The 16,024-nt window shown below is 33.0% G+C and overlaps 1 protein-coding gene and 1 pseudogene across 1 annotated transcript; both read right to left on the bottom strand.

Moving 5' to 3' along the window:
• Window positions 1-3,899: 3,899 nt before the first annotated feature.
• LOC114179235 (cannabidiolic acid synthase-like 2) lies at window positions 3,900-5,583 on the bottom strand. Its single transcript, XM_028065497.1, has one exon. It carries the CDS (start codon window positions 5,576-5,578, stop codon window positions 3,965-3,967), a length of 1,614 nt encoding a protein of 537 aa, XP_027921298.1. The 5' UTR covers window positions 5,579-5,583; the 3' UTR covers window positions 3,900-3,964.
• A 7,640-nt stretch (window positions 5,584-13,223) lies between these two features.
• On the bottom strand, window positions 13,224-14,786 carry LOC114175061 (annotated as a pseudogene).
• Between the last annotated feature and the right edge of the window lie 1,238 nt (window positions 14,787-16,024).

The raw sequence follows: 16,024 nt of genomic DNA, 5'->3' as shown, positions 1-16,024 counted from the left end.
CTTATGAAGATGAAGGTTGAAATTGATCTTCTTCCTTGCGAAAGATGGAGCTTTTGTGCCATTGCGTGTGTTTTCATCTTCTCCATCAACAATGTTTAGGGTTTGTAAACCAGGTCTAGGTGCATTTGGGGAAAACTTGTCTGACACATTGTTAAACTTAACTTGCAATTATTGACCAATTAACTTGTTATCCACCAAGGAGTTTTTGCACAAAATAAAATTAATAGATTTTGAAAGTGCAAGAAGAAACACGATTCAATCTCTAACTAAAATGGTGAACCCCACCTGGGCATACTAATACCAAACCACATACCACTTGGATCGACCAACTCTAGGTGCATTTTGTGAATAACTTGCCTAACATATTTTTAAACTTAACTTGCAACTGGAGAGCAATAGATCTATAATCCACGAAGAAATTTTTGCATAACATAAAATTGACATATTTTGAAAGTCCAAAAAGAAACACAAAAGCCCTAATCTCTCGCGAGGAAGAAGATCAATTTTAACCTGTCTCCACAAAATCCACAATGGTAAAGGACTAAAAAAATGAAGAACAAAACTTAGGCTATTGCTTCCAAAGTTTAGACCAAAGAAAAGGAGCATAGAAACGTGTTTGGTTCAACATTTTGGGTTGCAAAGTGAAGAGGAGAAGGTGATAAATGTTTTTTTTTTTTTAAAACAAGCACAATTCAATTTGATTCTCTTTATCACATGGATGACTTAAAAGAAAATTATAAATTATAAATGAAAAACCACGTTTACTGGTGGTAAAAAAAAGTAGCAAGAGTTGGATGTCAATCGTTTTCTGATTTAATAACATGTTTTTTTAGGTTAAATTTGAAACTTACATAATTCTAAAGTTTCAATATTTCGATCACTTTGAAATCATAAATAGGACATTTATTTTATTTTAATTGTAGACACTAGATGGTATATGGAGTTAATTTAATTTCCTTGGTCCGCGGATAGCGTAGGAATACTACTTTGTTCGTTTCTGAAGAAGTTGTGAGGATCGACCTTGGTCTTCACTGTAGCCAATCTCCTGAAATTGTTACCAAAATACTTCACACCCCAAATACCGGCTTGGTCGTAACTGGTGTAGCCATTGTTAGTCACCCCAATGTCATGGTCTCTGTAATTCAGATATGCAGCTCTTGGAGAGTTTGAAACATAAGGTTTCATATATTTATGCACTCTTCTAATGCAATTCATGTACCTTTGTGCAGCCTCAACTCCTTCCTCCCCCCAAACGAACACATAGTGAATATGAAATATGTATCCAGATCTATGTGCGAATGAAATTTCAAAAAAAAAATATATATATATATATATATATATTAAATTTCATGAATTTTTGTTAAATGTATTTTGCAGTCATCTTTCATCTTTAGTTGTATATTTAATTGCAGTTAATAACCACTTTTCATGTAACTTAGACCAATTTGAAATTTTGGCCAAATTTTTATGAAATTTAAGGCTTGTTGTTTAAAATTGATATCTACTAAGGAACTAAAAAAAATGAATGTTATTGAATGAGATACGGACCTTCCATTGAAAATGTGGGATAATTCATCTAGACAGTGCTGAAATTGTTTATACAATTTCATAATATACCTAGGGATTAAAATTGTACTAATAATTTGATAATTGACATTATCAAGTTTTATTTTATTTATTTTTTATATTTTATGTTTTATTTATTTTATTTTTGCATTTATTTGATATTTTAGGTTTTATTTAATAAATTTAGAAAAGATAAGTATTTGGTTTATATTTTGCAAATAAGTCGAAATCTCAAAAGTTTAAGAAGAGTCCAAATTTTAGGTCCAGTCTAACTATGAAAGTCTATAAATTGAGAGTCTGACAAAGGTCAAAACACACACTTAGAGAGAGAAGAAACCTTATCTAAATACTTTTGAGGGTAGAAGGGCATTCTGAAGGCTAAAGGCATTCAAACTTCCTCATTCACGGGGTTGAGTGTAATGTATTCTTAATTCTCTGTAATTCAAATATAATTTATTTTGATTATGAAAAAGAATTATATTTTATGAAGAATTCAGAGAGAATTAAGAATACATTACACCCAATCCCATGAACGAGGGAGTTAGCTACTTTTAGTCATATTGAATACTAGACTGATGTTGAATTTGAATGTCTCCTTCTATTAGAGTGTCTTTCTACCTTCAAGGGTAGAGATATCAAGTTTCTTTCTCTCCAAGTTTATGTCAGGTCCTCAATTTATATACTTTCATAACTGGATTGGGCCTAAGATTTGGACTTGATTTTGTAATTGAATAACTTGTAAGAGATAATCCTTTATATATATATATATATATATATATATATATATATATATATTAATATTTGGAGATTCTATATCTTTAAATTATTCTTCAATTATTCTGATTTATAATTTATGTAACCAACTTTGTGGATATCTGACTATTCAATATTCCACCCATTCTGTTGATAATCTTTCCAAATCTTTGAAATTTTTACTTATTTGTAAAATATAATCCACACATTTATACTTTCCACTTTTATTGAATAAAACTTAAATATCAAATAAAATCTAAAAATAAAATAACAATAAGATATAGAAATAGATAAAATAAAAACATGATAATGTCAATTATCAGTTGCTTATTTTTCTTTCGCAATTACTTATAATTTTGGTGGCATATTTGTAGTGTAATAATCGAACATACTCATATGATTGTGGTTATTATGTCATGTAATAGATAACAACCATCGTTTATGCTCATATTCAAATAAGTTGGACACATTTCAAAATAATAAGAAATTATGTCTTTTTATGTACAAATTAAAACTATTGTCTTTTCTTCAACATTTTAAGAATTCTCAACCATTACATCTACCATTACATCTAGATTCAATTGTGTATATAACAAACACTTATGCAAAATATATTATAACTAATAAATTAGACCAGGTAAACTATGTATCTTTCTATGTAAAATTATTGAAATACATATAATTATTCATTGCTTTGGGTTCTGGAATTATTCTGGTTGTTGTTGTTGTCTCTCTGTATATGTCTAGGATTCATAATTATGTGAAAAAAAACAACACAAAAAAATTAAAAAAAACTTATATATACTACGATTATGCCAAAAACAACCGTCTATTCCTTTGTATTTTTTTAAATTAAAAAACTACGGAAGAGTTGGCTATTATATGGTTTGTTCATTAACTCTAGCCTTCAATTTTAGACAGGACCAGTAATATTCCTGTGTATTTTTTAATTAAAAAATTACATAATAGACTACGGTTTGCTTGTCAACAATAATATATTTTGTTATGGGCTATTGTTCTGTTTGTAATCAAAACCTATTACTCTGCAGTGTTTTAAAAATATTTTTACATAATTGATTGATTTTCAAATGATAATAGGCTATAGTTACACAGGGGCCGTAGCCTATTTGGTATTACAGACTACTCAGTAATCGTATTCTAAATGTCTTTCATTTTTTACTATAGCTTAATATACTATAGTAAGATAATCGTAACATAACGTCTAAAAAAAACTGTGGCCAAAGACCTTCATTGCAATAGTGCTCAATTATCATCATCGGTTAAAACAACACTAATCTGACACTAATATAAACATTTTTATTTATTAATAGGTTAAACATAGATTTAAATAATATACATGTTTTTCATAACGTAAAATTAAATTTATAAATGATGTTACATTTATCGATTTAGAAATAATTAATCTTTTTGTGACACAGTACACTCTAATAATTTTACATTTTAGCCAACGATAATATTTAAAAGAAAACTTGATACTTTCTTATAATGATTTAATAACATGTTTTTTAGGTTAAATTTGAAACATACATAATTCTAAAATTTCAATATTTGGATCACTCTGAAATCATAAATGTAGGACATTTATTTTATTTCAATTGTAGACACTAGATGGTATAGAGTTGATTTAATTTTCTTCCTCCGCGGATAGCGTAGGAATGCTTTGTTCGTTTTTGAAAAAGTTGTGAGGATCAACCTTGGTCTTCACTGTGGCCAATCTCCTGAAATTGTTACCGAAATACTTGACACCCCAAATGCTGGCTTGGTCGTAGCTGGTGTAGCCATTGTTATTAATCCCAATGTCAAGGTCTCTGTAATTCACATATGCAGCTCTTGGAGAGTTTGAAACATAAGGTTCCATATATTTATACACTTTTCTAATCCAATTCATGTACCGTTGTGCAGCCTCATCTCCTTCCTCTTCCCAAACGACCACATAATGAATATGAAATATGTATCCAGATCTGTGCGCGAATGAAATTTCCGAGTCCGAAATCTCATCCATTCTGCCTCCATAAGGGGCGAATTGAAGCTCACCATCTGGAACCTCATAAAGCAACCGCCATAACCCTTGTAATCCTTCAACAGGAATGGGTTTCCTCACATAATCAGATTTTGCTTTGTTTATTCCTGGACGAAATCGAGTTCTGTTCAGCAAAACTTCTGGGGCTTCATTCACTGCAGATCCAACTAACACAGCATTCGCGAACACAACGGAGCCAATCCAACTCGTCTCAGTACAATCTTTTTTGTCCAAACCCAACTCCGGCAAGCTCTTTTGCATCAATGGAATAAGTTCTTCTACACCTCCTTGAAACATGGACACAAAATTCGCTTGTATTGTTTGCTTTCCATGTTCACTTGAATTTGCCTTTTTCACGTCCACCCTAATGAATATGCGCTCGTCCATTTTATTCGCCACAAGCTGCCACTTTTGAATGATCTCGGTTGCATTCTCTTCCAATGTCCTTGCAACATTGAACACTGTCACAGTTGATGGAACTGGAACTAGCTTTATCTTCCAAGCCACGATGACTCCGAAGCTTGCTCCCCCACCTCCCCTAATGGCCCAAAACAGATCTTCACCCATGGCTTTTCTGTCAAGAAGATTACCATTCACATCTATTATGTGAGCATCAATGATATTATCTGCGGCAAGACCGTACTTACGCATCAAGGATCCATAACCACCTCCACTGAAGTGGCCACCAGTGCCTACAGTGGCACACACACCCGCTGGGAACCCTAGCGTTTTGCTTTTCTGGCTAATCGTGTAGTAAAGTTCACCAAGAGTTGCCCCAGCTTGAACCCATGCAGTTCGGTTTTCTACGTCAACTGTGATCTGTTGAAGGTTAAAGAGGTCAAGGATGACAAAGGGAACCTCCGCGACGTACGATAGACCTTCGTAATCATGGCCTCCACTTCGGGTACGAATCTGCAAGCCATGGCGTTGGGAGCAGATTATGGTGGCTTGAATGTGGGAAACGTCGAGTGGCGTGACAATGACTTGGGGTTTTGAGCTTCGGTTGAAGAACCTAGAATTTCGAATGGACATGCCTAAAATAGAGGAGTAGGAAGGGTTGGTTTGTGTGTAAACAACATTGGAGATTGAGTTGGTGATATGGGGATAATTGTAAAGACATTGAACAAAGTTTTTATGAGTATCAACAGAAGGAGGTTCAAATGAAAATAAAATAGCAATGGCAGTAGCGAAGGTAAAATAGGAGCTTAAAAACTTCATTTCTGTGGGTGGTTTTGTTGTTGATATGAGAAGTGCAAAGTCTCTAATTTATACTAGTCTGAGTTTAATTTTAACATCCTTATGTTGGGGCGCCAATTATGTGTTTTGCTTTCACACCGTGAAAACGCAATAAAAGAATTAGTTCTAGTCCTTTTTCTATTTTTAGAATAATGGTATATAATAATTAAAAAAAAACAAAAACTTATAGCATAATTTATATTATTTTATCATTTCATATTTATTAGAGAAAATTCAGCAAAAAGAACTTAATTGCTGCCGTTATGTTGTCGAGCTTTTCATGCATGAAAAAATTGCTTGCAGGTGGAAGCAATTAAATAAGGGATGTTTACTCTTTATTCTTTAATTTACAATATTCAAAATTTAATAGTTTATTTTTCTGATAAGATCCTATTCTTTTATCACTTAAACAACAGATATTACATCATTCAAATATTTTCCAATAATATGAATTTTAGAAATTAACTGTTATCATTACATCACAATCACAATCATGGAAAAGTTTTTTATGATAGTTTTATCAATAATACTATTATTGAATGAGTTAAAATTAAATTAGTTCTTAACTTACCAGTTAATTTTTAATTTTTATCAAATTCGAAATAATAGACTCACTTCATAAGTATTTTTAAACTTTATAATAAAATGGTGGAAAAAAATCATGAGATATCTTTTTTTTTCATTTAGAATTTAATAAGTACATCGAATAAAAAAAAAATACCACCATTAAATCACCTTTTCGCTTCTGGAACAACTAAAGGATAGTAACATAAACTTGTTATAAGATTTAGAATATGTCTCTGTGCGGATCAACTAAGATCAATCTAATATATTTTAATTAGTTATCTAAAAAATGATTCTATGTAAAAGATATTATTTATATGGAGAGAATGTATCAGGTTATATAATTATAACACCGAAGATGGCTTTTATAGCATACTTTTTTGTATTAATCCAACTATTTTAGCATAGTTATATATTACATTCTTGATGTCAAACTCAATAAAAAAAATATGATAGTAATTAAATGGTTATTTATATATTTTACAAGCTATATATATTATAATATATATATAGATAGATATATAGATATATAGATATGTAATAAATGAGGTATTAAATGTTTTTTTATCAATTTTTTTTAAAGAAAGATAATAGAGGAAATAAACTACCAATAGATAGATATATTTAGAATAAATTCTCACGTTAAAGTGATTGAAATATATAATAGTTTATGTTAGTGCATACTTTGTAGTAGCCACACATTCAATCTCATTCACGTGTTTAAACGAGAGCCTTGTTAGTATCTTGCGTGTCGTGTTTTGTATCCGAGATATAGATTCTGTAAACTTTGAATTCAGACGATTTGGTTGTGATTGTATCAGAAGTCAAAGTTTAATAAGGCAATAAAATTATACCACATGGTTCAGTGATAGCATGGTTGTATGGATTTCTATGTCATTATAACTGACTGCATGCATACCTACTTTTGGTATGGTTGTATGGGTCCGTACGACATTATAACTAGCGCTATGCATACCTACTTTTCTAGCTTTCAATAATACAGTTTGTTATTTACAAAAGAACTTTGATTACAAAGACTTCGTATGAACTGTGGGAAAATAAAAGATCCAAAATATCATGTTTTCACCATTTTGTTGGGATACAATGTTTTGTTCTTAACACATATGATAGTTTGGGAAAATTTGAATCCATAAAAGAATTACTTGGATATTTCTAAACCGTCAAAGGTCTATAGTCAAGAAGATATGTATGTAAAATTCAATGACTATAAGCCTTTTGAAAAAAAAAAATTAGAGTAAGAGGATTCTCTTATATTTTGAAATGCAAGTATGTTTAGCAAAAGCTAATGTTGGAGAAATTTTAGACTCTTGATCCATTAACGAACTATAAATTTTTATTAATAATAAAAACTATTTTAAATATCAATAATTTTTAATTTTAAAATATAGTATTTAAATTAGTCAATATAATGACTAATTAATTATATTTTGTCTCTAGATTAATTGTTATTTAATGACTTTTTTTTAGTGTTAGGAGAAAAGAAAACTAAAAATGAAATAAACATTTTAAAAATAGCCAAATAAACTATAGTTAAGAAAAAAATTATCACTTATTTACTCTCATAGATGTCGATTTTTCACAAAATCGCCACTTAATATAATAATCATAATAATCATACTCATTCCAATTGTGTTCTATAAATATATAGATGATGGTGTTAGTATTTGATATCATGTTAGTGTCTCATACCATGTTAGTATTTGATAAAATACAAGTGAGAGAAAGTTAGAAGAGAAATATTTTATTCAAAGTATGAAATGAGTTTGCATATCAATTTATTAGAAACTTATAGAATACAATATCCCATAAGAAGAAAAATTAAAACTTAATATGTATCATCATAAAATGGAATATCTGATAGTAATATAATAGAATAAAATATATGATATCTCTATTAATAGAATTAAAATCAAAATATATATATATATATATAATATCTTCATCATATGGTTTAGACCTTAGTCTAAAATGCTTTCTTTAAATAACACATGATAGATGACGATTTTTAAATCATCAATGAAATCTTCATATAATAGTTTTTCTTTTGGGTTTGTTATTGATGAGTCATTATTTTCTCCTATTCCATTGTCTTATTGTGTCCTTTTTGAGGGTTTTTAGTGCTTAATTGTCTTTTGTTAGTGCATTTTTCTCAATTGGGCTTCATTTGACCATTATTCCGAATTTTGAGTAATTTGACATTAATTGGTCTAATTATTGTTTGTAATTATTTTTAGGTATTATGTGGAGCAAATTTTGGAGCTTGAACATTTATCTTAAGGTCAAGAGAGAGTTGCCACGTGATTTCCACATCATTGCCACGTCTACGCCATGTTAGTTAGCCTATCCACGTCATTGGGCCAGCAATTTCAGCCCATACTGGCATTTTTGTAATTCTGACGACCAGAATGACAATTTTGTAATTTTGCAGCCCTGAGTGGCACTTTTGTAATTAGGAGTGGCAGAATTGATGTGACCACGTTTTAGGTCTTCTCCTTCATGGGCAGCCACCACTCTCTCCCCCATTCTCCATTTTTAGGTTTTTGAGAGAACACCCATTTGGGGGTTTTCATTTTCACTCGTTTCCACACGTTCTTGAGCATTTTTAAACAATTTGCACATTATTGCAGTCTGTTTTCTTTTCATAATGGTGATGTATTTTCGTTTACCTTTGGTTTGTAATTCGAATTTCATGGCTTTCTAACTTAGTGTATTGACTACTTGAAGGAGATGCAATCACCAGTGCAGTAAGGGCTTTTGGCCCCGGTTATTTTCGTTATTCTGCCTCGGTTTTAGACCCGAGGCATATTTGGTCTCGGTTGCAAAGGACCGGAGCCAAATCTGGAACTGAAAATCCCCAAATCGGCTATCCTGATATACTGATTCTCGAGGGTTTAGAACCCTAAATCCAAAATGTTTCGAACTTGCTTTTGAACTCATCGCACTGCCTCTATCTGCATCCTCATACTCTGCTACCATGGTGGAGCACGCGTCTCGGGAGGGTTTTTTTTTTTTGCAGTGACACGCGACTCGCAGTGGTGATTCTGCAACGACAGCGGTAGCGACAGTGGCGGAGGTTTCTGATGGCGGTGTTGATGGTGCAGTCACGCGTGAGTCATAAGTGATGTTCCTTCAGCGACGCGACTCGTGGTGGTTGTCGGAGGTGCGAGACAGATCTGTCTCACAAGACAAAGTAATAGTGATGAGGTTGATGGCGTCGCAACAGAGGTTGTTTGCGTCTTCGCTCGCAGCAATGTCGATCTCTGTCATTGAAGTATGGCTCTGAACGCGTAGCAGCAACCTGGTTTCACGTCGTTGTTGCACACGATGGTGTGACATCGCGCTGGCTCCCGGTCTGGTTGCGTTTTAGGGGAGTTGCGCAGAGGAGAAAAAACTAGTTCGCGATTTGGGTTCGCGCAGAGAAGATGAACAGTGCAAGGTTCGCGAATTTGGAATCCTAAATAAGGTCTATGGCCTCGGTTCCATTAATAACCGAGACATAAAGTCGTATAGGCCTCGGTCCTATTCCACCCGAGGCCAAAGCCTCTGCTGCCAGTGGCAGTTTTGAAATTTTGGGGAACATTGATGAGTTATAGGCCTCAATTGAGTGATAACTGAAGCATATAAACCCTTATAGGCTTCGGTTGGAAAGGGACCCGAGACAAAAAAGTTCAAAAAATTTCAAAAATGCCACCGCGTCCTTATAGGCTTTGGTTCCGCAATAACCGAGGCCTATAAGGTGAGTTAAAAACGCGATTCTGCACTAGTGAATTGAACTTTGAGGTTTTGTTTTGAATTCGTGTTATGCCTCTCTTCATCTTGATTTTGTTATGAATGGTTACTTTTATTCTATTAATGCTTAATTACAGATTGAGTTGGTTGTTCTTGGTTGATTTCATTCATGCTTAATGAATTGGGTTGACTGCCAGAAATGAATGGATGTATGCATTGCTTAATTGCATATTGAAACATGTTTTTAACCCTCACTTAGTGGGTCTGAACAAGTGGATTGGGTGAGACCAAAACCCTAATAACGTGACCTGTGATAAGTGAAATTGCATTCGAATTCAAGGAAGTCAATACTGTTTTTAATCCGTTTTATTAACATTTGCAAAACTTTTTAAATATATTTTCATAATTCTAAAATCTGAATCTGCCACCCCCTCCCCCTTTGTGTTGAATTGCATCTGAAAAGCTCTTTGAATGAAATGTTTGGTCACTAAGAGACGACCTTGGTTGAACTATCGAGTATACTGCATTTTCATGTTTTATTTGGTCAGGTACGACCTCGATCAATTACTGTAGTTTATATATATATATATATATATATATATATATATATATATATTACTACTTTAGTGTATGTATGTGTGTATACATACTTGCATTCGTGTGTGTGTGTGTGAGAGAGAGATATATATAGATGTATAAAGGGGGTTTAATTTTTCCTATAAAAGATTTTATAAGCATAAAAAGAACTTTTAATACATTATTGACATGAGTGTCTATTTGATCGATGCTAATAAAATTTTTTTATTGACATGAGTGTCGGTCTTGTAAGTATTGAAATGGTTGAAATGCCAAGAAGGTTGAAGAGTTGAATTGGCTAATAAAGAATTAAGGTAACTTTTAAAACCTTAAAATATTTTTAAATTTAATCAAATCAGCCACGAAATGAGGATGCAAATGCTACTATAGACAATACACTTTTAACCAATAAAAAATAGAGACAATCGATTGATTTCATAATTCAAATACTGTACTGTGTAAATCAACAAATTAAATCACAAAAATAGTCGACTAAAAAACTAGAAAACTAAGCCTACCAAACATCTTCCTCCAAGGGTCAAAAACCAAACAAAAAGCTCTAAGAATGATCCAATATCAATCTTCAACAGTTGGACTTTTTTATGATCATGAAAGATAGTATACCACTGATATCAAACTATTTTCACACTGAAAATGGCAAGTGTTACCTCTCCTTCGAGAAAAACAAAACTTATATTCAAAATGTTACGAAATTAAACAGGTTGATTTTCAAATCAATCAGTTGATTTCACTTAAGTGAAATTAGTCAATTTCAAAATAAATCAACTGATTGAATATGTAACAATTAAAACTACTGCAACAAACCTTTTAATATGTTAAAAAGTCATTCAATAGATTAAAATACACCATTTAACCTATTGAAAACCAATTTAACAAATTAAAAGACACAAAAAAGACCCTATACATCTACACAATGCTAAATGGTCTACAATAAGAACTCCAATATTCAAGCTTGTTTTCTTCATGAGTAATCCAAATATAGCACACAATCACAAGACTTGATCAACACCTAAAACATCAAATCTTCACATCTTCATCAATTTAACCTTGGGTCCAACATGTTCCAATGCAATGGTTTCATATATCTTCATCAAATCTTTAAGCACAAAATCATCAAAATCATTTGTGCTAACAATTGTAACCGACACTAACTAGTATAGATAAAAAAAATACTAATAGTAGCTTCAATCCAGAAACTGATAAGTAAGATATATTTAAAAAATAAAAAACATTAATGGAAACGTTGACCTAATTGACACCAATTAATTTATCTTTTATTAATACTGGGAAAATAGCGTCAGCTTAACCAACAGTTAATAATATTATTAAAAAATTAAAATATCAATTGAAATGTTTTTGAGAAAGTTATGATCATCAAAATTTTCCATTTTTTCTTAACACACATCTATCCCAAAATTTTCAAAATGATAATATGAGAAGGTGATCGAGTAATGATAAGTGTCTGCATAACATCTATTTTGCATAACAAATTAGGCACTTATCTAAGGTACAAAAATACTTTTCTCAATGAAAATATCAACTCCTATGATTTTTGGATGATAAAATGAGAATCTTAAGATAAATGTCACTCTTTTGCAGAAAAATAAGGGAGAAAGGTGTTGAGTGGCTAAGCCATTCCAATCTAACTCAACCATAATAGTTGAAGATACAGAACACAACCATAAGTCCTGCAACTAAGCCAAAAGAAAGCTACTGAGCCATAAAATTAAAAAGGGGATCAGGAGTAAAAAGAGCTCAATGAACTCAGTAATAGAAGAATCTCAACATTGAACATGGGCTTAATTCAAAACAAAAGGGAATCCAAAACATAAAGCTCGTATGGCTAAGCTGGGAAAAGTTAGCTGAGCACCGCCCATACCAGTCTATAAAATAGTGACCCCTCCTTGATCTACAGGGGCAAGCTAGTAGAGAATAAATTTGTTGTATACCCTTTTCTCTCTAAATTCAATAGATCAATTAGGGTAGAGGGAAAGAGATGGGAAGTTGTAATGGGAGGAGATCTACAATCATCATGAGTAACTAAAAACTCAAAGAGGCAAGGTTATTGTAATTGTTTCGCCCTTCTTTTACGATACGCTTATCTGCTTTATCATTTCTTACTATTGCAATCATATAGCTGCAAATTTTTTGATTAAATTGTGATTATTTCACTGGTTTAAATTGAATTGAGAAACTAATTTGAATTGAGGTCCAACAATCTTGCCAGACCTGTACTGGTGCTAAACTAAGTATCCAGAAGGGATGTTGGGCTTGGGGCAAAGGCTCAAGCTGTAATGCAAGGATTTAGGTAGCTAAGAGTGAGAGATCACCTTGGACTTAATCTTCCTAAGTTCTAGACAACAAAGATGCTTCTAGATTTACCAAAGAGAGTGCTTCGAGAGTAAATATTCTGCACAGTTTGAGATAAAAAGAGGTAATTGTAATTTGACAAAAAGGGGAAGGCAAGAACAATTAACCTTGTCCTATGAACTAAACTTTGATTCTTGTTAAAAATGTGAAATCGCAAAAGTAAACCAATTGTGATAAAATTATTGCTAAACCTTTGCAAGTCCTTCTGGAGAGGACTTTATACAACAACGAAACAGTACACTTGATGAATATATAGGACATCTTGAGTATTTCGATTACTCCGAAAACATAAATATAGGACATCTATTTTATTTCACTTGTAGATACTAGATGGTTTCGATTTAATTTAATTTTCTTCGTCCGCCGAAAGCGTAGGAATGCTTTGTTCGTTTCTGAAAAAGTTTTCAGGATCAATCCTGGTCTTCACTATAGCCAATCTCCTGAAATTGTTACCAAAATACTTGACACCCCAAATACTGGCTTGGTCGTAGCTGGTGTAGCTCTGGGAGAGTTTGAAACATAAGGTTCCATATATTTATACAATCTTCTTATCCAATTCATGTACTTTTGTGCAGCCTCTTCCCCTTCCTCTTCCCAAACGACCACATAGTGAATATGAAATATGTATCGAAATCTGTGTGGAAATGGAAGTTCAGATTCGGAAATCTCATCCATTCTGCCTCCATAAGGCGCGAATTGAAGCTCACCATCTGGAACCTCATAAAGCAACCGCCATAACCCTTGTAATCCTTCAACAGGAATGGGTTTCCTCACATAATCAGATTTTGCTTTGTTTATTCCTGGACGAAATCGAGTTCTGTTCAGCAAAACTTCAGGGGCTTCATTCACTGAAGATCCAACTAAAACAGCATTCGCGAAGATAACTGAACCGATCCAACTAGTCTCAGTACAGTCTTTTCTATCCAAACCCAACTCCGGCAAGCTCTTTTGCATCAATGGAATAAGTTCTTCTACACCTCCTTGAAACATGGACACAAAATTCGCTTGTATTGTTTGCTTTCCATGTTCACTTGAATTTGCCTTTTTCACGTCCACCCTAATGAATATGCGCTCGTCCATTTTATTCGCCACAAGCTGCCACTTTTGAATGATCTCGGTTGCATTCTCTTCCAATGTCCTTGCAACATTGAACACTGTCACAGTTGATGGAACTGGAACTAGCTTTATCTTCCAAGCCACGATGACTCCGAAGCTTGCTCCCCCACCTCCCCTAATGGCCCAAAACAGATCTTCACCCATGGCTTTTCTGTCAAGAAGATTACCATTCACATCTATTATGTGAGCATCAATGATATTATCTGCGGCAAGACCGTACTTACGCATCAAGAATCCATAACCACCTCCACTGAAATGGCCACCAGTGCCTACAGTGGCACACACACCCTGGGAACCCTAGTGTTTTGCTTTTCTGGCTAATCGTGTAGTAAAGTTCACCAAGAGTTGCTCCAGCTTGAACCCATGCAGTTCGGTTTTCTACGTCAACTTTGATTTGTCGAAGGTTTATGAGGTCAAGGACGACAAATGGAACCTCAGCAACGTAGGAGAGACCCTCATAATCATGGCCTCCACTTCGGGTTCGAATCTGCAGGCCATGACGTTGGGAGCACATTATGGTGGCTTGAATGTGGGAAACGTCGAGTGGCGTGACAATGACTTGGGGTTTTTCACTTAAGTTGAAGAACCTAGAATTTCGAATGGACATGTCTAGTATAGAGGAGTATGAAGAGTTGGTTTGTGTGTAGACAGCATTGGAGATTGAGTCGGAGATATGGGGATAGTTGTAAAGACATTGAACAAATTTTTCACGAGTATCAAGTGAAGGAGGTTCAAATGAAAATAACAGAGTAATGGCAGTAGCGAGAGTAAAATACGAGCTTAAATGCTTCATTTTTGTGGATGGTTTGTTCTTGATATGAGAAATGCAATTTGAGAAAGAGGATTGCGGAGTCTCTAATTTATAGCAGCATGTAGTTTTCATACTTTTCTTATATTTTATTCTTTTCTTATATTTTATTAGGACTATGATATTTTAACAATTTTTAAAAAAAAAGTTTTACCTTTTTAACATATATCGATTTTTTTTTCTTCTTTCTTTAAATCGCGTCAAATTTTATGATCTTTTAACATCTTTTTTAAAAAAGTTTCACCTTTTTAACATATACCATTTTTTTTTTCTTTCTTTAAATCACATCAAATTTTTGTTTTACATTGAGGTGTATTGTCATTTGTCAACAATCGTTAAGGAATAATTTTCCATGTTTTATTATGTTAAAAGATTGCGAAATAATTATATAAAAATGGAAATGATTAAAATATCATTACTTTTCTAATACTCCATCATTGCCTTAAGAGTGTGAAAGAATTATATAAAAAATGGAAATGATTAAAATTTTATTACTTTCAAATAATCCATTATTAAATTTAGAGATCATTTGCTGGACTGGTACTGAAATTGTTGATTTTTTTTTTGTGGCCTTTTTTCTGTTTTAAGAATAATATATATAGGAATAGAAAAATAATGAAAATTTATTATATATTATTTTATTATTTCATATTACGAAGAAAAACTCGGCTAAAGAAATATTTTTTAATAGCTGTTGATATGTAGGATCGAGCTTTTTATACAAGATAAAGTTGATTGCAGGTAGAAGGAATCAAATTAAGAGGTGTTCAAAGCTTAGTTTTCTTTATTCTACAACCCAAGTACACGACTTGGGTCGGTATGGACTCAAACTCATAATTGAACGAAAGCAAAAGTAACAACAAAACGGCCAACCTAGGACAGTGTACGGCCAAGAACGACATCCGACAAGTTGAGAAGTAAACGGATTAGATCGCTCTTAAAGACTTAGTAAAAATGGAAGCTCCCGCGTTCAATAGGTCTTAAGGGCCTGGGTTAGGACCCAGGCCCACTCACAGCCCAAGCTAGAGCCCAAGTCAAGGCCCGGCCCATGGGATAATCAAACATTATTAATGCTCTATAAATACGTGTGGACCCCAGTAATTAAAGGTACGTATTCATTAATCACAGATTTGACCTTTTTGAGAGTTTTGACTCACTTGAGCTTCGGAGTCCCTTTTGCAGGTAACCCCTTCTGGGTCCAAACCGACATATACCAACAAGGA

This window comes from Vigna unguiculata, chromosome 3 (assembly GCF_004118075.2).
Source record: "Vigna unguiculata cultivar IT97K-499-35 chromosome 3, ASM411807v1, whole genome shotgun sequence".
In the NCBI taxonomy this organism is placed as follows: Eukaryota; Viridiplantae; Streptophyta; class Magnoliopsida; order Fabales; family Fabaceae; genus Vigna; species Vigna unguiculata.
Note: the sequence above shows the minus strand (reverse complement) of the source record. Positions and strands in the feature narration are given on the sequence as shown.